Source organism: Lagenorhynchus albirostris, chromosome 3, assembly GCF_949774975.1.
Source record: "Lagenorhynchus albirostris chromosome 3, mLagAlb1.1, whole genome shotgun sequence".
NCBI lineage: Eukaryota > Metazoa > Chordata > Mammalia > Artiodactyla > Delphinidae > Lagenorhynchus > Lagenorhynchus albirostris.
The window spans coordinates 78,309,301-78,334,764 of record NC_083097.1 but is presented as its reverse complement, the minus strand read 5'-3'; the positions used below and the strand labels follow the sequence as shown (position 1 = coordinate 78,334,764).

Below are 25,464 nucleotides of genomic sequence, written 5' to 3'. Positions count from 1 at the left end.
GGCTCTCTCCCCACAGCAGCAAGATGGTGGCCAGCAGTTTCAGTCTTACATCGTAGCAGAATGAGAAATTCTCTTCCCAGCAGTGTAAATCCAAATTCCAGAGCCGAGTGCCACAGTGGTGTTACAGTTGACTCAATCACCCGAGTCACATGTCTGCCCCCTGGAACTACTGGTGAAGCCATCCCACCTAAATGACTTGGACCTAGTAGGGAAGCAGTAGTCATCTCAGGTAAATATGGGTTCAGTTACCAATATAGGGAAAATGTGGCCATTTCCCAAGGCATTTTTTTTTAAGATTTTTTTTCATTTTTTTTTATTTTTTAACATCTTTATTGGAGTATAATTGCTTTACAATGGTGTGTTAGTTTCTGCTTTATAACAAAGTGAATCAGTTATACATATACACATGTTCCCGTATCTCTTCCCTCTTGCGTCTCCCTCCCTCCCACCCTCCCTATCCCACCCCTCTAGGTGATCACAAAGCACCGAGCTGATCTCCCTGTGCTATGCGGCTGCTTCCCACTAGCTATCTAGTCTATGTTTGGTAGTGTATATATGTCCATGCCACTCTCTCACTTTGTCACAGCCTACCCCAAGGCATTTTTGAAACTATTTCTCCTCAAGAGCCTTCAGAGACCGAGTGAACAATAGAAGAAACGCAGTCTCTCCAACCATTAGTTGGGGAAAAGGATTCCGGGTAGACCAAAAACAACAGATGTTCACTATGAATACATTGTACCATTTCCAAAAATAAAATTCACCCTCAAAGGACAAATTTTGTCACCATTAAGGATGTTCAAAAGAACATTTTCCCCTGGAGGGGAAATCCAAAAGTGTTTCCAGACCAATCACGTCGCTGGAATAAGCATACAGGGTCTCTGAGGACTGCCCTGAAGGGGACGGCACTCATTTATATGTAAGAGTTCCGTTGTGTGGAGAGGCCTAATCACTGCATTACTCTGCAGCCACATTTCATATACCTTCAGTGCTGATGAATTGCTGCTATGCAAGAGAATCAGGAAATTTCCTCTGCTCTATTTCTGGTGGGCCCTGGCTTTCATTACCAGTGGCTGCTATTGCTTTTAATAGAAAAGAAAACAGTGGGTCCCAACAATTAAAAACAATTGTGGCAAAACTGGATAGTGCAATGACCTGGGTAGTTTGTTTGTTCCTGCTCATGACTGAGCAGCTTGCAAACCTGAAGTATGGCTCCACTCTGACCCCTGGGTTATGATGCAGATAAGCTATAAAATGATTTGGAAACAAGTTATTCTGAGGCAATCCGTTGTGTATCTCCTGGATATTTCCCTATGTCCATGTACTAATCTGTTAGATGATGTCTGGAAGTAAATAGGCGGTACTTAATACAAACAGGTTTTCATAGGGAAATTGTGAAAACGCAGGTGACCCAGGGAAATACCAGATTGCCGGGAGAGTTGAAAAGTCAACCTGAAACTTTAATGAACTAAAAAATGGGAGCTATTTTACCCTTTCAGTTAATCTTCTCTCAATGGATCTGGGGATTTTGTTTTATTTATTTGTTTATTGTGGCCACTTGGATTTTTAAAAAAATGTTTTTTGGTCACAAGGCCACCAAAGCAAATTCTCTTAAAGGCTGAGACAGATCCTTTTAAGTGATGTTTGTTAAAGATTGGGTTCACTAAAGTAGTGAATTAAATTAAGACAAGCTTCCTATATCCAGAGTGTTCTTGGCAACATGTTTTGCATCCTTTTTTATTTTCTTCATAGAAATGCAAGGACAGTAGCTCCTTGCCCAGTTTACCAGTCATTTGTGAAAAGCCAGGGGGGCTCAGCTCTCACTCCCCTGAAAAGAGGCTTCAGTAAGCTGAGTCTCGCCACATGGGCAACTTCATCCCAGGCGTTGCAGGTGTCACACACGTTTACAGTAGGATTTACAGGGTCTAAAATAAATGGCCTAAAACAAAGCAAAACAAGCCTCATGCTCTCCATTTCTAAACCCAGTTTCAATTTGCTGTATAGTTAGAAGAGAGGAAGGTCTGAGTTAAATATGGAACCCTGTTAAGAAAAGGACTCTCTGGGAACTGTGGTAGTGAGTCCATGGAGGACTAACCACACCTATTAGAAAACAGCCAATTGTTCCTGCCCCACCAACTCTGACTTGATCTCATTTTCCCTTTTCACCTGAGGAAGCGTGTCCTCCCTGGATTCAGTCTTCAGTTTCCTCCTCATTTGTTGTCTATATCCACATTCTATTCATTTTACTCAAATTACTCTTAATTCACACTTTAGAATTAAAGTTCTGTGAGAAGTAATTGAAGGGAATTGACTTTGTAGTAATCAGGGCCTTCTCATTTACATGGAATCCCGATAAAGCTACTCTTTGCTCCAGAATTTCTTCCTTGATGGCAAACCTGCTTCTTATATCTTAAGGGTGTAGAAAAGATAAATAGTTACCTTGTGTGCTTCTGGTTAACCTTTACAAAAATGGGGAACTTGGGATGATAGTGTCTGTGCCAAACAACGTCGATTTCTGCATATCGAACAAGAAGTTTGAGGACTGCCCTCATTCCCTGTACCAGGCTGAAGAACAGGGGCTTCTCCGCCCGTTCCCAGAAGTATATGGTGAGGAGCTCCACTGTGTAAGAGGAGGGAAGTCTCCGGAATCTAGACACACAAAATGAAGGGTTGTACGTACTTGCATTAACCCAGAAAGTGAAGACAGGTTTATTCAGTTATGAGAAAAATCCAAGCTCAAAAGGCAATTTACAGAAGAAGAAATTCTATTTTCAATCTCACTACTTACCAAACAAAAACAATATTTCCACCAATCAGACTGGCCAAAAAAGGAATTATAATGTCCAACATTGGTAAGTCTGTGAAGAAAGGGACACTCACACGCCATTGGTGAGACTCTAAATAGCCCTTTCTGGAGTCAACTCAATTAAAATTTGAGATGTTCCATCCTTTTGACCCAGCATTTTTCACTTCTATGAATTCATTCTGTAAAAAACATCTACTAGTTCTCAAAGATATATACAAAAGTATATTTTTTATTTTATTGTTTGAAATAGTAAATATTGGAAGTTCATCAATAGGGGACTAGTTAGATAGCTTCATGGTACATCTCTTACTGTGCTATTCAATATGGCAGCCACTAGCTGCATGTGGCTATTGAGCACTTGACATGAGGCTAGTCTGACTTGAGTATGTACTGTATTTTGAAGAGTTATATAAAGTAAAATATCTCATTAATAATTTTTCTTTTGACTGCATGTTGAAATGATAACATTTTGGATATATTGGGTAAATATATTATTAAAATTAATTTCCCCTATTACTTTTTACCTTTTTAAAGTGGCTACTAGAATATATAATCCTGCATATGTGGCTCGTATTTGAACCTCACATTCTATTTTTTTAGACAGCGTTGTCCTGTACTATGTGGTCATTAAAAGAAGTAAGGTAGATCACAATGTACAGATATAAAGATACAATATAGATTAACTGAAAAAATTTTAAAGCAATAAACAGCAAATACATTTTTTTTTAATTAAGCATACATAAAAAACAAATTTGGAGAATATGCTCTAAACATATTTTTGGGAGGTGGGGATTTAGGGTGAAGAAAGAAACTTGGTTTTTTTTTACATTAAGTCTTAAACTGCAGTTTATATACCAGGAAAACAATTTAAAGCTGATAAACAAACTTGGGAGAAAAAACCCAACATGACAGTTTTGGGATTTCATGGCGGTTGATATTCAAATATGTATTTTTACTGCCTTGGCATTCATTAGCCACAGACATCTCTTTTGATGATATATTGCAAAATCATGCAATTTATTTCCTCTAATAGAATTTAGGGGAAACAGAGTAGCATTTTCTTACTATTATATTAATCATTTGTTTTTACCTCAACAAAGGAAATAGAAAAAACTAAAAACAGATGAAACCTCTTGTCCTGGTAATGAACAGCAAACCAGATTTCAGCTAATCAGTAACTCAGTTCCTGTGATTTTCCCTCAGCGGTTGACAACAATAGACACAAGACTTAAAGTCCACCTCTACATTAACAATCTGATGCTTCCAAGTGCCCAAAGTAAGCCATGGTTGAAAACTGCTCAAGCAGGATATGCTCTTCACATTTTATGAAAGAAAATTTGGGGGTGGGGGGAGACTTAATAAGCAATGAACTTCACATTTTTATAGCATGATTACATATATATTTATATAGCTCTGATATGTGTTCATATTATTTTGTGTCATATTTTAGTCATTTAAAATTGGTTCATGTAAATCTTTCTATGTATTTCCATGTTTCCCAAACTTGTCTTGAACGGTATTTCATCATGACAATTTTACTTCATTCCCAAATTTCATTATCTTTAGTAGCACTATTCTGAATATACAAATTACTCTTTTTATGTGATTTATTTTCTCTAAGGGCAGTTCCTCTAAGTATTTCTGACATCTCTTTAAAAATCTTTGAGTACTCTTTTTTAATGAAATTCTTAATATAAATGGCCTCAACTCTTTTTTTAAAACCAAATGAGAAATAATTTACTTCTTACTTTCACCTGTTTTTGTTTTGTTTTAACTTAGAGGGGAGTTAACTTGACAGATGGTTTGAATATTTTAAAATCCTTAACACATAATAAATACTTAATACACATTACAAGATTACTTTCCTGAAATAGAAAACCAACTATTGTATTGGAACATATGTGGTCCAATTTCCCCACAATACCACCTTTTTAAGTCTTAGAATTATTTTTCTGCTACATTATTAGATAAGTTCCTTCTTGCAGATCTATAAATGCTCTCCACTACCAAAAAAAAAAATGATTTCAAAACCAGGCTTGTCATCTGACCAAGGATCTACTCAAAGCAAGAAGATTTATTTCTTTTTTCTATATTCACTAGTTTTCCTATTTTTACTAGTAAATTTTTACTCAACCAAAAGAGAAAAAATATATAGAATGGTTAGAGATGTTTAGAAATAGGAGGTAACTATATAGGAGTAATGTATGTTTTTACAAAGTGACAAATGTTATCATCAATATTAAACACAAAAATATACAAAGAGTAAACAGAAGGTGTGATTCAGATGAACAAATCAAGATTTGTAACAACTTTATACACAGCTGAAGAAGACTTATTCCATGTAGAAAGTGGCTATATATAAATATGTTATAATAAACCCCCTGCCTCTGCTATTTCTGCCAAATGGAGAATTCATGCAAATATATTCTAGTTCTCTGTTTTTCAAAAGTTTATCTTAAAATACTCAAACCAGTATCTGAGTCTCCCTCACATCCCTTTACTATACATTAGAGCCTGTTGCTACCAAAGTGAAGAAAAGATACTAAAACATGCACATATCAACTTTTGAGGCTCCCCCTCCTATAGAGGACAACTCTGCTCTGTTAGAATTGGCTACAGTAGAAAGAATACTTAAAGCCTGAACACTGAACGACTGAACAGCTCATTCAAATCATGCTAGTAGTCTCCCTTTTCCTTTTCTCTGCCTTACTTCCTTGCACCAACCCATTTGGTTATGCCACTGAATATTTTAGTTTCTATTCTTGGGTTCCTACCAAAACATTATGTTATAGTTGAAATAATGCAATACAGGTGTTCCATATTTTATAACAGCCCTCATTTTCTACATCGCTCTCTCTCCTTCCTCCCTCTCCCCTTCCTCTCTCTCTCTTTCCCTCTCTACATATATTCCCTCTCCCTACCAAGGAAAGAGGTGGAGCCTGAAAGAATAAAGAAAGGGGACATGAAAAGAGAAAGGCTCACGTCGTGCCCATGTGCTGGTTACATACTTATTTTCCTTGGTGGTGTTGGCAAATGATGTCTTGAACCAATGTATCATTAAACGACTGAGCTCCTTCACCCTCACGACTGATGCCTTGACAAAATCCACTTGGTAAGGTAAGAGGGCCAAGGCACACAGCTGGGCCTCGTCACTGTCATTACAGAGGTACAGTTTGCGGTAAAGGTGAAGTTTTAAATCTGTTAACACCAAGGAACAAAGACAATTGTGAGACTTTCCTCCCTCCTCTCTTCTCCTGGTTTCCCGTGGTACAAATGAGCTGTGTTACTCTGATTAATTAGACCTTAAGCATTTAAAACAAAACGGTTTCTGTGTTTAGGAGAGTTATTCCAGTTTACCCAAGTGGTTAAAAGAGAAAGCTACAACATTATGATGCCAGAGTAGCTCAAATTGAGCTAACTCTGGTTCAAGAAAATCTTTCTCATCAGATGATAGAAAGATTTTCTATCAGCAGAGGAAGTTTATTTCTCAGAAGCAAATTTCATTACCATTTGCAAATGTCATCTGGCATATAAACTAAACATCATTATTCTCTGTGTACCATAACCTATATAATCCCCTCTGTTTAATTATCTAAATTGTTATTATCTGTATATATTTTTGCAGAAGAGATTCTACTACCCAGACACTTGAAGGAACTGATTATACTTTTAAAGATGGAGATGACTTTAAAAGATGTATTTGAGTCAAATTGCAAACAAACAAGCTATGACAACGATACATTAATGAGGAAGGAAAACTAGATTAAATAGCAAACATATATATATATTATATACTATAATCTCATAAAACAACATTAACTCAGATTGTACTCATTCTAATTGTATGATATATAAATGTTTAGTATCTTTTTATCATAATATACTTAAATTTTCCCAATTTGACACAATTAGAAGTTCTATTATGAATCTATTTTGTATACCCCTATCTGTACCTGTCCGTCTGCCTAACTAAATGGTCATGCAATAATGACACACTTGTTAATCATGGCAAATTTAGATTTTACTATACACATTTTAAAGTTAGTTGTCAAGTATCTATTTTACTTGTACAATACATTAAAAAAAAAACATTATGCCTTCATCCGGATTCCTAATTTGAAGAGTATCTGTACAGTCCTTTTATACTGGTCCAGCTATTTAGGGCCAAATCAGAGATATAATAGTAGGTTGATTTATCAACAGGTTAGAGAGTAAAATCAAATTCCTATGATAAACATAGATGAGCAGATAGAATTGTTTATGGCAAATATTCTCATAACTGCTGTTATAACAAACATATTCTAGTCTTTTATTGACAGTCTCTCTGAGTTTCTTAGCAAACAGACAAATAAAAATTCAGGTTTATAATGACAAAAGATAGAAGAAACAATAATTTAACTTAAATTTTGTTATGCAATAGGTATGTCAGATATTTGATGACCTATTTCTATTATCTGATAAGCTGTCTTGGCTGACCCAGAGATTATCTACTCAAAGCCACCTCTGTATCAACATTTCCTCCTCTTTAAGGTTCTTCATTGACAGGAACCCAAGTTGGTGGCTTCTAACTTAAATTATTTTTTAGGCTTATAATTGTCTGTTTCTACTCTAACTGTGTGACTTAGAGGAGTTTATTTTATCACCATCATCATTTGTAAAAGCAAGAATACTTGGCTCCCTTGCTATTAATCAAGTATTATGCTAAGTGCTTTATATTTATTAACACATTTGCTCTTTGACAACCCTTGATATGGAAACTATTATTATCTCCAGTTTATAAATGAGGAAATAGAGTCAGAGAAATTAAGTAGGTTGCCCAAAGTCACACAGCTAGGAAGTTAAACCATCTCTTGCCATCCTACTGTCCTACGTTGCAGGTTAGATCTGAGCCCAAATGCTTCCTAATCCGCGGCTAATTACTTCTCAGACTTTAATGAGCACAAGAGTCACCTGGGGATCTTTTGAAATGCAGTTTCTGACTTAGTAGGTCTGGGGTGGAGCCCAAGATTCTGTATCTCTAACAAGTTCCTAAGTGATGTTGATACTGCTAATCTGAGAATCATATTTAGAGCAGGAATACTGTCAACCATGTCCTTGTCAAACCTCATGGCTCTGGGGTGCATTGTGGCACACAGGGCCAAACTATTAGTTGTCTAGCACATATGTAAGATGTGCAGGGAATAACATTAAGATGCCTGTGAAGATCTAATGTGATTATCTGAGTCTTGCTCTGACAATTATTAGCAACATTTAGTTGCCTAAATGGAATCCTAGGACTTGTCTGAACTGTTCATCTCCTCTCAAACCCATTCCTCGTCATCAGTGGAGAGAAGCAGGGTTACATAATAACTTCAGTCTTTTAAAAATTCATTTCACACAGCTGTGCTCAAGAACTTAGGGGACTTAGAAGCCAGAGTAAAAATATACTTCTGCTCCTCTGGGAGACACTTTAGCTCAAGAGCTACTGATATAACCTCAGATCCTCAAGACGATAACCCAAAGGTTGGCTAACAATTGTGCTTTTGAAGTCCGCACACAAGAGAAAGAAAGCATTTTACACAAACACAAGAGCTTCATGGGCCTGTGGTGAGACCTAAGGAGACGGAAGTATTTTCTCTTAATAAATATTCATTGAGCTAAGCACAATTACATGCTACATGGTTTCAAACTAAATCTCATATTTTACTTCTTGCAACTATCCTTGAGGTAACTTTCTCATCTCAGTTTTATAGATGAAAAAAGTGAGGCTTCAGAGTTTTACATGATTTACACAAGTTCACATAGACAATATGAAATAGATCTGGGAGTTGGCCTCAAGCCCAGTGTGTTCTCTCCATTATATAACTTTGATGTCATGTCAGTCTACACAGACCTACACAGTGAGACAGACCTGGATTTGCATCCCAGCTCTTACACTTACTAACTATATAACTGTGGGCAAGTTGCTTACATTTTCTAAGACTCAGTTTTTAAATATTCAAACTGGGGAAATAGCTTCCTTTCAGGGTTGTTGTGCAAATCAATTAGGATTCATTTACCAATTAATTTTAGGGCAATGAGAATTATATATGGCACATAATAAGTGCTTGATAAATCACAGCATTAAAAAGAAAATCATAGGCTCAGCAAGATTTTCAAGGCAGGGTGTAGGATGGGACAGGTTAAGAAAAGTTTATCAGTGGAAACATTGTGCAAAGACAGAGATAGGAGGGAAATATTTAAGAGTCACTCGCTTGCGCTTCCCTGGTGGCACAGTGGTTGAGAGTCCACCTGCCAATGCAGGGGACACGGGTTCGTGCCCCGGTCTGGGAAGATCCCACATGCCGCGGAGCGGCTAGGCCCACAAGCCATGGCCGCTGAGCCTGCGCGTCCGGAGCCTGTGCTCCGCAACGGGAAAGGCCACAACAGTGAGAGGCCCGCGTACCGCAAAAAAAAAAAAAAAAAGTCACTGGCTCAAGAATCTCTCCTCTACCAAATGTGAGCCCCAAAAGAGCAAAAATATTGAGCTCCTACCTAATTCACTATAAATATTTAATGGTACATGGTAGGTATTCCAGAAATGATGGTTGAATAGAATATTTAAATGAATAGATCAATGAAAATATTTGATACCTGCGGCTAAGCCAGAGCAGGGTCACTGGTCATGGATTGGCTCACAAATTGCTATGGCATTTTCAGTTCTGCCATTTTGCCACACAGAGAATATACAAATGTTTTAAGTCAAGCAGAAGCCTAGACTCAAGCCCCAAGTTCTCTGGAGAATACATTTACCTCTATATAAATCACTTAGTCATCTGGGCCTCTGCTTGGGCTACTAAAACAAAATACCGTAGACTGGGTGGCTTAAACAACAGAAATAATTTATTTCTCACAGTTCTGGAGGCTGGGAAGTCCAAGATCAAGGTGCTGGTAAATTTGGTTCCTGATGAGAACCCTCTTCCTGGCTTGCAGATGGCTACCTTCTCACTACATGCTCCCATGGCTGAGAGAGGAAGTTCTGGTATCTCTTTTTATTCTTACAAGAGAATTAATCCCATCATGGGGGCCTCACCCTCAGGATGTCATCTAAACCTAATTGCCTCTCAAAGGCCTCACCTCCTAATACCATCACATTTGGGGGTAGGGCTTCAAAATGCGAATTTTGGGGGGACACAAACATTCAATCCATAACAGAGCCATCATGTTTTTGCCTAAAGTGGAGATACTCTACCCCCCTTTTTAGGAGTATGATTAGACTCTATTTCATATCTTACCCTAGATAACATCTTAGGGATAAAAATAACATCACAATGACCATAACAATGCCATTCTATGACTCTGTCCTTATCACTTTTCACTTCTTTTAGGAGTTCCAACTCCCTCAAATCCCTATCCTACTTCAGTCCCCGGGGACTACCTCCCATGTGCTTGCAGGCTCTTTCTTTCTGTACCACACGGTATCTGCCATTAACATTTTCTGATCTTTTGTGCTGTGTTTGATGCCTTCTGTGGCTGCGTCTACCAGAAGCATGGATGGTCCAGCCAAAAACAGTCATGCCTCCAATGGTGGCCATGCCATGCCAAAGGCACAACTGCTCTTGCCAGTACCAGAGCATCAAAGAGAGACGGCCACTCCTGCATCTTCTCAATTCAGAGTGAGGGTGGTCCTCTTAGCTGCGCAGGCACTCTGGGCCCCTTCTCTGCTTACACAGGAACTCTGGGGCTGCTTTCTACCACTCGGGCTGCAAAACTGTGCCAACCTGAGCTTTGGCTGCCTTAGTAGACATCCAGGAAACAGCTCTTCTGGTTTTTACTTAATTTTTTGAACTCTTTCTCCCAAAGACAGAGGCATGAGTCCACTGGTGCTGCGTATTAAACACCCTCAACAATCTGTTGAATTTAGACCAAAGTTCTGTTCCTAACCAGTCCTTTCCATTATAGGAGACTCATTTACCTTCCTGAATTAGCCAGATTGTGGTTGAATCCCAGTGCAAACTCAATTTAGGCTCAAATTGGAATTCCTGCTACAAGAGGCAGCTCCTTGCAGGCCAAGCCCATACTTCTTTTGTGTTCTTTCTCTACTCCATTATACAGAACACACAGTTAATACTTGATTGTACTTCTTAAATTAAAAACTGGTAGCATAGGGCTTCCCTGGTGGTGCAGTGGTTGAGAGTCCGCCTGCCGATGCAGGGGACACGGGTTCGTGCCCCGGTCTGGGAAGATCCCACATGCCGCGGAGCGGCTGGGCCCGTGAGCCATGGCCGCTGAGCCTGTGCGTCCGGAGCCTGTGCTCCGCAACGGGAGAGGCCACAACAGTGAGAGGCCCGCGTACCGCAAAAACAAAAAAAAAAAAAAGAAAAAAAAACTGGTAGCATAAGGATACACAGTATTAATGCACTGCAGGAAAAAAAAAAAAGTGACTCCTAAAACCAGTAAGTGATTCAGTGCCACTGCCAACAGCCTGGTTCTGTATACCTAGCCCAGGACTGTGTCTTGATGTGGTCAGTTCTCTATAAATACACATTGAATGAATAGCCATTTTAAAGATTTCTTATGAAACAAAACAAGTAAATCTTACCTGTGGAGGGTGTAGGCCCCAGGACATCATAGTAGGCCATGATCTCAAAAGAATGGCTGTGAAGACTTTCAGTACATAAAAAATTGAATCTTAAAGACAATGGTGTTCTCTTCCCCATTAGGATCCTTAGAAAAGGAACATGACATATGAGCGATAAGAGAAAGAGAAAAAAGAAAACATGAGATGATTTTCAACCATCCTTCCCCTTATTCTAGCCCTGCTGCTCTCTTGTCTATTTCTTGAACATGCCAGGGGTGTTTCCTACTCCGGATTTTTGCAGTTGCTATTCCTATACCTAGACTACACTTATCTCAGATAATTCACATGGCTGGACCCTGGCTTCATTCAGGTCTCTGCTGCACCATTTGGCCTTTCCTGGCCACCCTTTAAAACAAGAGCTCCTTCCCTATTCCCTGTTCCATTACCCAGCTTTATGTTTCTTCATAACATTTAATTACCACTTGGCATTATATTATTTCTTTATTTCTCTCACACAGGGGTACTAGGTGCACAAAGTCAGGAACTGTGCTTGTTTTGTTCACTGTTCTGTCCCTAGTATCTGACACATAGTAGATGATTAATAATTTTTAACCGAATTATTATCTATGTATTGGGGCATAAGATACTGTTAATCATGAGTATGGTACAGTAAAATATTTTAAAAGAACTGAGACTTCTATTTCTGGATATAATGAAGTAGTTAACAGCTGACCAATGCTCACTGAGAACAACTAGATAATTGGATTTAAAAAATCACGTGTATGTGTGTCTTAGAGGCATTGGAGAGTTGCTGAAGCTAGAAAGGTCAGGATTTAGTGAGGAGTGGGGTAGCAGATAATGGAGAGATGGACTAATATTCTGCTGCCATTTTCCCTGGGGACATATACCAATTTGGGAAATACAGAAGAAGCTGAAAATATGGACTTTGGGAAAAGGGAAGCTTTTGGGGTTCAAGAAACCACTAGAACTTTGTCAAGCTTATAGGGCTAAAGCAATGCAGAGACTTGGAGGCCACAATCCTGAAGAAATCCTGGGTTTCATCCTGAAATCCTGGTGGAGAACTGAACCCAAGAGATGACCTGTTTTTCCCTCCAAACATTTGCGGAATTTTGAAGATGCTTGAGACAGGTATGGTTATGAAATGAAGCAGAATATCTTAGAGAGTTGAGTGGAGATGTAGATAGTCTTGCCAGGCTAAGGAAACATGGATTAGGATTCACTCTCATGGGCTGAGGAGACAAGGATTAGAGGCAAGTCCTTGGTGAAACTACTAGGCTGTAACGGTGGTTCCTTAGCTGCATGCTGGAATAACTGGGGATCCTTAAAAAGTGTTGATGCCTTGCTCTCACCTCCAGATGTTTTTTTTTAACGGATATGGGGTGTGACCTGGGTGATCAGCTCTTATTCTATCCATTTGGTGAGGAAAGTGTACACCTCTCTGGAAAAAGAGAACATCAGCTGAAGCATCTAAGACTTTTAATGCACAGTGTCCTGGTTTTAATCTTTAAATCACTAGAAATTAAATTTAAAATCACTAGAAATTCTAAGAGACAGGGCTATAAGATTTTAAACTGAGAGAAAAAACAAACTGTAGAAACAGAGCCCATAGGTGATAACAAATATTGGTATAAGTAGATAAGGATTTTAACTGATTAATATGTTCAATGAACAGAGGAATAGACAGTAAAAGTAGACATAAAGGTGAAAAATTAAACTGGAGTTGGATTTTATATACATTAAGAAAAGAATGGAAATTATAGAACTAAAAAAAAAATTGAACTTAAAAGCTTTATAGATAAACTTAACAAAAATTAGATATAGCAGGAGAGAATTAGTGACCTGAAAGATAGGCCAATAGGCGTCATCCAAAATGAAAAAAAAATTTTTTGTGTGTATATAATGTCCTTTCATTTAAATTGAACAGAGATTTCTGAAATTTTATAACTCCTCAGTACTTTTTAAAAAATGTCGAGACTGTGAAATTCTAATTGGCTTCATGTACCACAAAAAGAATACATTAAATCATTATCAAATTCCCTCACCTTATTTTTGTCATGAGTATATCCTTCTCTCTCAGTCAGGGAGAGTGAAAAGGAATTAAAGAAACCAGTAGCCTAACACTCCTGTCATAATTTGGAGGCAGATCTTGCTATGCTCAACATGGTAACTGTATGTTTGGGAGACATGGTCCTAGGTGGCTGAAGTTTACTCTTATAGATGCCAGAGGGCTTAAATGAGGTATTGAATCAATTGGGGAGTTCAGGTCACTTCTAGAATGGGTCAAGATTAATGAGAATGTCAGTACTATCCTGGGCTAACTTACATGAACCTTACTGTCCAATGAGTATCTCAAAAGGTTTTCTATTATTGTATGTGGAAATGGGACATGGGTCCTAGCAGTGCTTGGTCATGAGTCCTCAGCTGATATATTTGCCACTTCCTATTTCATGTCAGCCCAGTCCATGGACATGTTTTATCTTGGCCATGTCTTGTCAGGACAACTCCATGTCCTACAATGTGGTTCTAAAGGGATGATATATCAGAGAAGAGCCTTAAGTTATCTGACCTGATAATAAAAAGAGAGCTTCTTGTCTTTAAGACCTCTAAATCAAAGCAATTAGAAATTAGAGCTAATGGGCAGAAATCCCAATTACAAACATAACTGTTATAGGCATGACACATATTTTTAGCACCGTCTCCTTAAAAGCTCAGAATATGTTTCCCCAATGTGGTTTTCAATAATAAACACACTGGTATGTGCAGAGAGGAGCACAGTGCCCCTGGTGTGTAAATGATTTCTAGTACCTTGGGCTTATTGGGCAAGTCTCCTGAGGTTTCATTCACAAGCAGGGCTCAGAAAGTCACTGACATAGAACAGTTGCTGTTACTGGTAGGTTAAGACATGGACTAGTTCCAAAGGACAAGAAAGGATTTCCCACACCCATCTTGCAAAATAAAGTAACTGAATAGCTTTAAAAATAACAGCAACAAACAATATATCACCAAAAACCAGGTATCAACTGAAACAATAAACTTCTTTACTCTCTCAGTGGGTGGGAGTCAAAATCAACTGTCAGACTCACATATCTGCTTCTTTTCCATTTTTAATTCAATTTTCCCCTCAAATGAATCGTGGTATGGTCTTGGTTGTGCTGAGAAGCAGAGAATAAAGCCAGAAAAAATGACTGCCGCGTGCAGATATCAGTACAAGGAAACACCCGTGGACAATCTTCCTCCTTTCCTGACTTCACGATCCTTCCCCGTCAGTCTGCCTTGAAGTCTCATTCTCCTACAAATATGTTCCTTTTTTTTTTTGCCAAGGAATTGTTCAGCAAAACAAAATGTGGGATAAAATATATTCTGAGCTGAATGAAAACCATTATTGCTCCTTGAAAAATCACTGCGAGGAAGAGAAAAAGAACAGGCATTGAACAGATGCAAAGGAAAGGATGGTGGTTACCTGGGAATTTGTTTCAGCTTTAAAGAGTTTTCAATGACATTTTTTAATGAGTTGAAAGAATAGAAGGAACAGAGCTTAGAAAATGATTTTGCTTGTTTTGAGGAACAATTAGAGCAAGGAAATGAAGGTTTTTGGAGCTGTTCTTTTCCATGGGTTCTACTTCAAAATTTGTTCTGAAAATCTAACAAAATAAAACCTCAGGCATGTTTTGTCCAGGAGAAGGGTGCCTGCCTGAGATACAGAAGAGAGGAAAAGGAATTAGGGAGAGCTCTTCTATTAGGGTCTTTGACGTTGGGTGGGCAGGGAGTATAGAATTAGGACATAACAATGAAGGACAAAGATTTTGATTCCAAATAAGGTCACCAGGGAAAGCGTATACCTAACTCTTATTGTTAATGTGCCTTGAGAGTACTTTAACTGTCCTGTTTTGATAAATAATAATAACAATGATATAATGTACCCTATAGTTTACAAATTCAATGGGGAAAACTTGGAAGAAGCAATGGGTAAAAATGAAAAACACATTCTCCCATTTCTTCTTTTTTTTTTCCTTTTCTTAAAGGTGGTCTTTCCCTGTTCAACGTGTAATTGTATGTGAAACTCCATCATTTCCCCTTCTGCCTTTCCAACCCCAATGTGCTTCATTATAGTTACCATCAGGCCATTCATCTGACATCTTTGCTAACTACCACAATTTAGTAGGTGTTTGGTATTCCTGAAGGTAGTGTTTTTCATTAAAAGACACATTCAGGCTAGCTCTCTACACTCATTTGAAGCAAGGGCTTGGTAACGAATCTATTATTTAAATTAATAAACAGTTCTGGGACATTGTTTTAAAACATTGATCTTATTTTAGAATTGAAGTGGCACACAGTCTGGTCTGTTTTACTCAAGAAAAATGTTTTATTCCCTTTACAACATAGTTATTTGCATTTTTCTTCATCCACAATTCATTAGACTGAAAAAAAATAGCAGATGTACAATTGGAATAGAAAAATAAATAATAACATGTCAAGGCTTTTTATTCTTTTCTTTTTGGAACTCACCAAAAAAAAAAAAAAAAAAAAGACCTAACTAGTTCAACACTGGGGGCAAAGAGACATTGTGTGTCATGTCAGCAAAGCCACTTCAGCAAAAGACCCCAAGACATGGCTGAGGGGAATGTTTATCAGACAAATGTATCTCAAAGATTCTTCATTCTTGGAGGCACCTTTCTCAGCCCTTCCTGTTTGCATTCCTCAGTCAGATTTCAGCTGAGGGATGGAAATTAAATAAAGGTGCATTGGAGAAGACATAATTAGTCCTTAAATCATAGGATCTCAAATTCGTGAAATTTCATTGAAAGTTTAGCTAGAAGTCTCTTTTTAAAAAAAAGCCTCTGGGGCAGTCTCTCCAAGTTTTCTCCCACGAATTTAACGTTAGCAAATACAAGTAATTATTACTCAATAATGGTCTTCTGTGACAAGCCAAGAGTTTCCTTCAGCAGTCTTTTCCACCTTTGAAATAAAAGAATTCACAGAAACACATTCACCCAGACCTGTTCCCATGTGAAGTTCTCTTCAAGTTTTCTCTCAGAGTCTCCAACCCTTCTCTCAGTTGTTTCTTGCAATGGTTCACACTGGCAAACACATCACTGAGCAACACAATGTCAATCTCAGAGCATCCTTGGGTGTCAGTCCTCTTTACATAAGAACCACCCTGTGAAGACAAGGGGTACAATGTGGGGAAAACCTCAACCTTGAGGGAAGTGCAGATTTCTAGTTGTAGCATTTTTAGGGTCAATTAACTTTGTGAATAGCTTAAATATGTGCTAGTTTATCTTCCTTCACCTCGGAGAAAAAAGAAAGACAGGGGAAGAAAGTAATCTATCATGGTCTACTGAAAATTTAGGTTCAGTTGTGGAAAAGAAAGCATAATTTGCAGAAAAAGCCTGAAAATCGTTATGAAAAGTTAGAGCTAGAAGTTCTCAGACTTTCTGCTTGAGAGCCACTGACTGTGAAGAATCCACAAGGGCAGGAATTAAATTCACTGCTGTACACTCAGAACCCAGACCAAGACACACATGGCAGCCCTCAGTGAACACCTGGTTGGGCAACCTGGGGCAGAGGTGCCCTGAAACAAACTGTACCTGTGAGTTAGAACCTTAAGTGACTGGTGTTTCTGGAGGGTGTTCATTTGCTATGTTTCTAAATAGATTATAAATGATTTTAAGAAAGTATTCAGTGATTATAATTAATGAGAATTTATTTCAAATCTCTTGCTAAATATAATTTTATAAAAGTTAAAACTTTAAGCAGTTAACAGCATATCTTTGCCTTTAGCACTGAAGGAAAATTTTTGTTGCAATTTCCCAAAGGAGGCTCTTTAACAGTAAAAGAAACTGTTATCTATGATTTGGGAAACATTATGTCCACAGGGTAAAAGCAATCTGTCAAAGGTAGGTTGTGACACATAATGAGACAGGACAATTTCTTATGAAGTTAGATAACATTCCGAAGCTCTGAGCCCTTTGCCATCTGTTGAATGTTAATCTCAAGGATTTCCAACAGCCCATTCAGTCAGGCACTGTGTGGCTCACTGAAGTAAGCAATAATGTGCCATTTTTATTCTTGGCACTGACCTAGCCTGCCCTGGGAGGAGGCTGAGCTCTTCACAGAGACATGGCAGCTTGGCCAGAGGGGAGAGTTCATGGATTATGGAAAGTATTTACTACTAAAGAAAATAAGGGAACAAATACCACCTACCAACAAGAACAGCTAGGTAGGTCAAGGGGAAAGGACATGAATATGTCTCCTACCTCATGGCCTTACACTTCAGAGCAACATTTCCAAAAGGGTGAGCCACAGGGTACCAAAAGGGTTTAGTTTCAGGTAAGAAAAACCATTTCAGTTACTTCAAGCAGAAAGGGATTTAATTTAGGGAATCATTGGAATAGCTAGAAGAACAGGCTCTAGACTGAACTTTCAGGAATGACTTTCAGAATAACATTGCTGAGTTTTTTTTTTCTTTTTTAAATTAATTAATTTATTTATTTTTGGCTGTGTTGGGTCTTCGTTTCTGTGCGAGGGCTTTCTCTAGTTGCGGCGAGCGGGGGCCACTCTTCATTGCGGTGCGCAGGCCTCTCACTGTCGCGGCCTCTCTTGTTGCGGAGCACAAGCTCCAGACGCGCAGGCTCAGTAGTTGTGGCTCACGGGCCTAGTTGCTCCGTGGCATGTGGGACCTTCCCAGACCAGGGCTCGAACCCGTGTCCCCTGCATCGGCAGGCAGATTCTCAACCACTGCGCCACCAGGGAAGCCCAACATTGCTGAGTTTTAATAACTGCCAAGTGTAGACTCAGCTACAATCAGGGAGCCTGTTCTGAAAGCTGTTATGGCAACTGCTGGCTCCAGGACCATATTGCCTTAGCTGACATCTAGGAATGAAGAAGCTGCCTCTGCAATTGTGCATCCCAGAGACCCCCTGCCCTACTGTAAATCCAGGGACTGGAAGTCATCGCCAGAACTCTCGGCTTCAAAGTCAACCTGTACTTGCTACATCTGGACTAGCTAAAATAGGTGCCTCGTACCCTACTGCCTCTCCCCCAGCTTAACTCAGTTCTGGACTCAGTCTTGCGGTAGTGCAACTAATTGACAAAACCTATTTTGTCATAGTGGCAAGGGAATGTGGGAAATGTAGCTTTTAGTGCTTCCTGAACCTGAGAGTTTGTAATATGCTAACATGTACAGTCAATCTCCAAGAATGGAATATAGGGCACAGCAATTCCACAGCTTAATTGATCATTGGCCCTTGTTTTCAGCCATCACCTAGCAGGACTGGAATAGAACTCTGGCTCCCAATTTCTAGCTCTGTGCTCATGCCTTATTTCTGTAGAATAAAATATGTTTCATATTCAGGCTTTTTCCATGGCTACATTAGCTAGAATTTAATCATACTCGTAAAACATATTTGCTATTAAGCTACATTAAAAGTTAATATTTTTATTTTAATAAACATGGCTTACAGATACTTTTATAACAATAATGTGTGCATTTTAAGAAGAAGGAATGGAAAAATTATAAGAAAAAATGCCCTCAGAACTATGTCCTGTATTTTGTTTTCTAAACACTGATTAAATAGTATGTAGTGGTGATATTAACTTATAAATAATAGTGATAGAAGAGAAATCACACCATCATTGTTGTTTGGATCACTTCCTTGTGTTCAGGCCATTTTCCCTCAAGGAAATTTTCACAGAATGACCCTGTGCTCTGTGGACAACTATTCCCAGACACAGTGAATTGTCTTTAAGGTGGCAGGTAGCCCATCAGCAAGGCACCTAATTACTTCCACAGGCATGTTGCCCAGCCATGAAACAGTGCTCTGGGGGATAGGCTCACCTCCTTTGCCTGAAATTCCCTTAAGCATTTACAAATACCGGTCAAGTGTGAGCCAAGTCCTTGGCCTTGCCAATCTAAAGGCACTTTTGCCCCTTGGGCAAAAACTGCCAACTTTAATGGGTTCCAGCTGTCACATGGTTGAGTGCCTGCTCAGCTAGCCTGAAGCCTGCCCTGGCATTTCAAAGGGCTCCTAGAAGGCCTATCACCCCACAAAGAAGGTGAAGCTGGCCTTTGAACATGTGGCCCTGCCCAGTTGATGTGCATCACCTCCAAGAGAAAGGAATGGCTTCCTTAGGGCTGCATGGCCCAGCCAGAGGGCTGGGGGCTCAGATTACCTGGATGACGCGGGAGGCCGGTACTGGAAAGCAACCCTGGATCAGCTGGAGCAGGGCGCTGATTTCAGCCACACAAGCAGCACTCTGAGAACCCGAGGCAGGGCGGATTTTTTTGTCTGCAAATCTCTGTAGCTCTTGGGAACCTTTACACTCCAACATATTATGAGGTGAAAATCCTGTGGACATTTGGGCTTCATAGAGAAATGATCAACATTCGATATTCACTGTACAGAAATGGATGTATGTGTGTCTAACACAGAATTTAATTTTGTATGCAAATTATGTCTAGTTAATTATCAGGACTTAAAAAAAAATTATCAGGATTGCCTTTTGTGATAACAGGGAGATCTACCTTCTCTGCTGGTAGAGCATTAGGTGAACCAACAGACTTTACTCCCTCTGGACTTAGCTGGCAGGTTAACACTAAGTCTCAACAGAGAAATGGCTGAATTTCTCTGAGATAAACTGAGATATTCATTCTTAAGTCAGAAAAAAGTCTTTGCCCCAATTTATAAATCATTTTAAGTTTCTAAATGAAACACATGTTATCAAATTTCAATAAAATGATCCCAGAGTAAAGAACTCCAAGTTAAGCCATCTATTCTAAAAAGGTCTTAAACTGTCAGCCCATAGGCCATATTCTACCTGCTGAATGTTTCATTTGGACCTGAAAAGTGTTTTAAAAAGAAGAAATTGAGCCAACAACTAGAAATCAGGAGATAGTACATTTTTTTTAAATTTTATATTATTTATTTTTTTATACAGCATGTTCTTATTAGTCATCAATTTTATACACATCAGTGTATACATGTCAATCCCAATCGCCCAATTCAGCACACCACCACCCCCACCCCCCTGCCACTTTCCTCCCTTGGTGTCCATACGTTTGTTCTCTACATCTGTGTCTCTATTTCTACCCTGCAAACTGGTTCATTTGTATCATTTTCTAGGTTCCATATATATGCGTTAATATACGATATTTGTTTTTCTCTTTCTGACTTACTTCACTCTGTATGACAGTCTCTAGATCCATCCACGTCTCAACAAATGACCCAATTTCATTCCTTTTTATGGCTGAGTGATATTCCATTGTATATATGTACCACATCTTCTTTATCCATCTGTCTGTTGATGGGCATTTAGGTTGCTTCCATGACCTGGCTATTGTAAATAGTGCTGAATGAATATTGGGGTGTCTGTGTCTTTGTGAATTATAGTTTTCTCTGGGTAATTGCCCAGTAGTGGGATTGCTGGATCATATGGTAATTCTATTCTTAGTTTTTTAAGGAACCTCAATACTGTTCTTCATAGTGGCTGTATCAATTTACATTCCCAACAACAGTGCAAGAGGGTTCCCTTTCCTCCACACGCTCTCCAGCATTTATTGTTTGTAGATTTTCTGATGATGCCCATTCTAATTGGTGTGACATGATACCTCATTGTAGTTTTGATTTGCATTTCTCTAATAATTAGTGATGTTGAGCAGGTTTTCATGTGCTTCTTGGCCATCTGTATGTCTTCTTTGGAGAAATGTCTATTTAGGTCTTCTGCCCATTTTTAGATTGGGTTGTTTGTTTTTTTAATATTGAGCTACATGAGCTGTTTATATATTTTGGAGATTAATCCTTTGTCCGTTGATTCATTTGCAAATATTTTTGCCAATTCTGAGAGTTGTCTTTTCATCTAGTTTATGGTTTCCTTTGCTGTGCAAAAGCTTTGAAGTTTCATTAGGTCCCATTTGTTTATTTTTGTTGTTATTTCCATTACTCTAGGAGGCGGATCAAAAAAGATCTTGCTGTGATTTATGTCAAAGAGTGTTCTTCCTATGTTTCCCTCTAAGAGTTTTATAGTGTCGGGTCTTACATTTAGGTCTCTAATCCAGTTTGAGTTTATTTTTGTGTATGGTGTTAGGGAGTGTTCTAATTTCCTTCTTTTACATGTAGTTGTCCAGTTTTCCCAGCACCACTTACTGAAGAGACTTTCTTTTCTCCATTGTATATCCTTGCCTCCTTTGTCATAGATTAGTTGACCATAGGTGCATGGGTTTATCTCTGGGCTTTCTATCTTGTTCCATTGATCTATATTTCTGTTTTTGTGCCAGTACCATATTGTCTTCATTACTGTAGCTTTGTAGTATAGTCTGAAGTCAGGGAGTCTAATTCCTCCAACTCCGCTTTTTTCCCTCAAGACTGCTTTGGCTATTTGGGGTCTATTGTGTCGCCATACAAATTTCAAGATTTTTTGTTCTAGTTTTGTAAAAAATGCCATTGGTATTTTGATAGGGATTGCATTGAATCTGTAGATTGCTTTGGGTAGTATAGTCATTTTCACAATATTGATTCTTCCAATCCAAGAACATGGTATATCTCTCCATCTGTTGGTATCATCTTTATTTCTTTTGTGAGTGTCTTATAGTTTTCTGCATACAGGTCTTTGTCTCCCTAGGTAGGTTTATTCCTAGGTATTTTATTCTTTTTGTTGCAATGGTAAATGGGAGTGTTTCCTTAATTTCTCTTTCAGATTTTTCATCATTAGTGTATAGGAACGCAAGAGATTTCTGTGCATTAATTTTGTATCCTGCAGCTTTACCAAATTCATTGATTAGCTCTAGCAGTTTTCTGGTTGCATCTTTGGGATTCTCTATGTATAGTATCATGTCGTCTGCAAACAGTGACAGTTTTACTTCTTCTTTTCCAATTTGTATTCCTTTTATTTCTTTTTCTTCTCTGATTGCCATGGCTAGGACTTCCAAAACTATGTTGAATAATAGTGGTGAGAGTGGACATCCTTGTCTTGTTCCTGATCTTGGAGGAAATGCTTTCAGTTTTTCACCATTGAAAATGAGGTTTGTTGTGCATTTGTTATATATGGCCTTTATTATGTTGAGGTAGGTTCCCTCTATGACCACTTTCTGGAGAGTTTTTATCATAAATGGGTGTTGAATTTTGTCAAAAGCTTTTTCTGTGTCTATTGAGATGATCATATGGTTTTTCTTTTTCAATTTGTTAATGTGGTGTATCACATTGCTTGATTTGCATATATTGAAGAATCCTTGCATCCCTGGGTTAAATCCCACTTGATCATGGTGTATGATCCTTTTAATGTGTTGTTGGATTCTATTTGCTAGTAATTTGTTGAGGATTTTTGCATTTATATTCATCAGTGATATTGGTCTGTAATTTTCTTTTTTTGTAGTATCTTTCTCTGGTTTTGGTATCAGGGTGATGGTGGCCTCATAGAATGAATTTGGGAGTGTTCCTTCCTCTGCAATTTTTTGGAAGAGTTTGAGAAGGATGGCTGTTAGCTCTTCTCTAAATGTTTGATAGAATTCACCTGTGAAGCCATCTGGTCCTGGACTTTTGTTTGTTGGAAGATTTTTAATCACAGTTTCAATTTCAATACTTGTGATTGGTCTGTTCATATTTTCTATGTCTTCCTGGTTCAGTCTTGGAAGGTTATACCTTTCTAAGAATTTGTCCGTTTCTTCCAGGTTATCCATTTTATTGGCATAGAGTTGCTTGTAGTAGTCTCTTAGAATGCTTTGTATTTCTGCGGTGTCTGTTGTAACTTCTCCTTCTTCATTTTTAATTTTATTGATTTGAGTCCTCTCCCTCTTTCTCTTGATGAGTCTGGCTAATGGTTTATTAATTTCATTTATCTTCTCAAATAACCAGCTTTTAGTTTTATTGTTCTTTGCTATTGTTTTCTTTGCTTCTATTTCATTTATTTCTGCTCTGATTTTATGATTTCTTTCCTTCTGCTAACTTTGGTTTTTCTTTGTTCTTCTTTCTCTAGTTCCATTAGGTGTATGGTTAGATTGTTTATTTGAGATGTTTCTTGTTTCTTGAGGTAGGCATGTATAGCTATAAACTTCCCTCTTAGAACTGCTTTTGCTGCATCCCATAGGTGTTGGATCATCGTGTTTTCATTGTTATTTGTCTCTAGGTATTTTTTGATTTCCTCTTTGATTTCTTCAGTGATCTCTTGGTTATTTAGTAACGTATTGTTTAGCCTCCATGTGTTTGTGTTTTTTACATTTTTTTTCCCTGTTATGCATTCCTAATCTCATAGCGCTGTGGTCAGAAAAGATGGTTGATATGATTTCAATTTTCTTAAATTTACTGAGGCTTGATTTGTGCCCCAAGATGTGATCTATCCTGGAGAATGTTCCGTGCACACTTGACAAGAAAGTGTAATCTGCTTTTATTGGATGGAATGTCCTATAAATATCAATTAAATCTATCTGGTCTATTGTGTCATTTAAAGCTTCTGTTTCCTTATTTATTTTCATTTTGGATGATCTGTCCATTGGTGTAAGTGAGGTGTTAAAGTCCCCCACTATTTTTGTGTTACTGTCAATTTCCTCTTTTAGAGCTGTTAGCGGTTGCGTTATGTATTGAGGTGCTCCTATGTTGAGTGCATATATATTTATAATTGTTATATCTTCTTCTTGGATTGATCCCTTGATCATTATGTAGTGTCCTTCCTTGTCTGTTGTAACATTCTTTGTTTTAAAGTCTATTTTATTTGATATGAGTATTGCTACTCCAGGTTTCTTTTGATTTCCATTTGCATGGAATATCTTTTTCCATTCCCTCACTTTCAGTCTGTATGTGTCCCTAGGTCTGAAGTGGGTCTCTTGTAGACAGTGTATATATGGGTCTTGTTTTTGTATCCATTCAGCAAGCTTGTGTCTTTTGGTTGGAGCATTTAATGCATTCACGTTTAAGGTAATTATCAATATGTATACTCCTATCATTTTCTTAATTGTTTTGGGTTTGTTTTTGCAGGTCCTTTTCTCCTCTTGTGTTTCCTACTTAGAGAAGTTCCTTTAGCATTTGTTGTAGAGATGTTTTGGTGGTGCTGAATTCTCTTAGCTTTTGCTTCTCTGTAAAGCTTTTGACTTCTCCATTGAATCTGAATGGGATTCTTCCAGGATAGAGTAATCTTGGTTGTTCCCTTTCATCACTTTAAGTATATCATGCCACTCCCTTCTGGCTTGTAGAGTTTCTGCTGAGAAATCAGCTGTTAACCTTATGGGAGTTCCCTTGTATGTTATTTGTCATTTTTCCCTTGCTGCTTTCAATAATTTTTCTTTGTCTTTAATTTTTGCCAATTTGACTATTATGTGTCTCAGCGTGTTTCTCCTTGGGTTTATCCTGTATGGGACTCTCTGCACTTCCTGGACTTGGGTGCCTGTTTCGTTTCCCATGTTAGGGAAGTTTTCCACTGTAATCTCTTCAAATATTTTCTTGGGTCCTTTCTCTCTCTCTTCTCCTTCTGGGACCACTATAATGTGAATGTTATTGTGTTTAATGTTGTCCCAGAGGTCACTTAGGCTGTTTTCATTCTTTTTTCTTTATTCTGTTCTGTAGCAGTGAATTCCACCATTCTGTCTTCGAGGTCACTTATCTGTTCTTCTGCCTCAGTTATTCTGCTACTGATTGCTTCTAGTGCAGTTTTCACTTCAGTTATTGTGTTGTTCATTGCTGTTTGTTTGTTCTTTAATGCTTCTAGGTTTTTGTTAAACATTTCTTGCATCTTCTTGATCTTTGCCTCCATTCTTTTTCCAAGGTCCTCGATCATCTTCACTATCATTATTCTGAATTCTTTTTCTGGAAGGTTGCCTATCTCCACTTCATTTATTCGTTTTTCTTGGGTTTCATCTTGTTCCTTCAACTGGTACATAGCCCTCTGCATTTTCATCTTGTCTATCTTTCTGTGAATGTGTTTTTTGTTCCACAGGCTGCAGGACTGTAGTTCTTCTTGCTTCTGCTGTCTGCCCTTTGGTGGATGAGGCTATCTAAGAGGCTTGTGGAAGTTTCCTGATGGGAGAGACTGGTGGTGGGTAGAGCTGGCTGTTGCTCTGGTGGGCAGAGCTCAGTAAAACCTTAATCCACTTGACTGCTGATGGGTGGGGCTGGGCTCC

The 25,464-nt window shown here is 38.4% G+C and overlaps 1 protein-coding gene across 1 annotated transcript; it reads right to left on the bottom strand.

Annotated features, from left to right (window-relative positions):
• Window positions 1-1,779: 1,779 nt before the first annotated feature.
• Window positions 1,780-19,721, bottom strand: LOC132518342 (2'-5'-oligoadenylate synthase 1A-like). Its single transcript, XM_060146325.1, has 6 exons — window positions 19,536-19,721; window positions 16,361-16,521; window positions 11,364-11,428; window positions 5,812-6,001; window positions 2,437-2,646; window positions 1,780-1,936 (listed from the first exon to the last, which is right to left on the bottom strand). Exons 1-6 carry the CDS (start codon window positions 19,719-19,721, stop codon window positions 1,780-1,782), a joined length of 969 nt encoding a protein of 322 aa, XP_060002308.1.
• Between the last annotated feature and the right edge of the window lie 5,743 nt (window positions 19,722-25,464).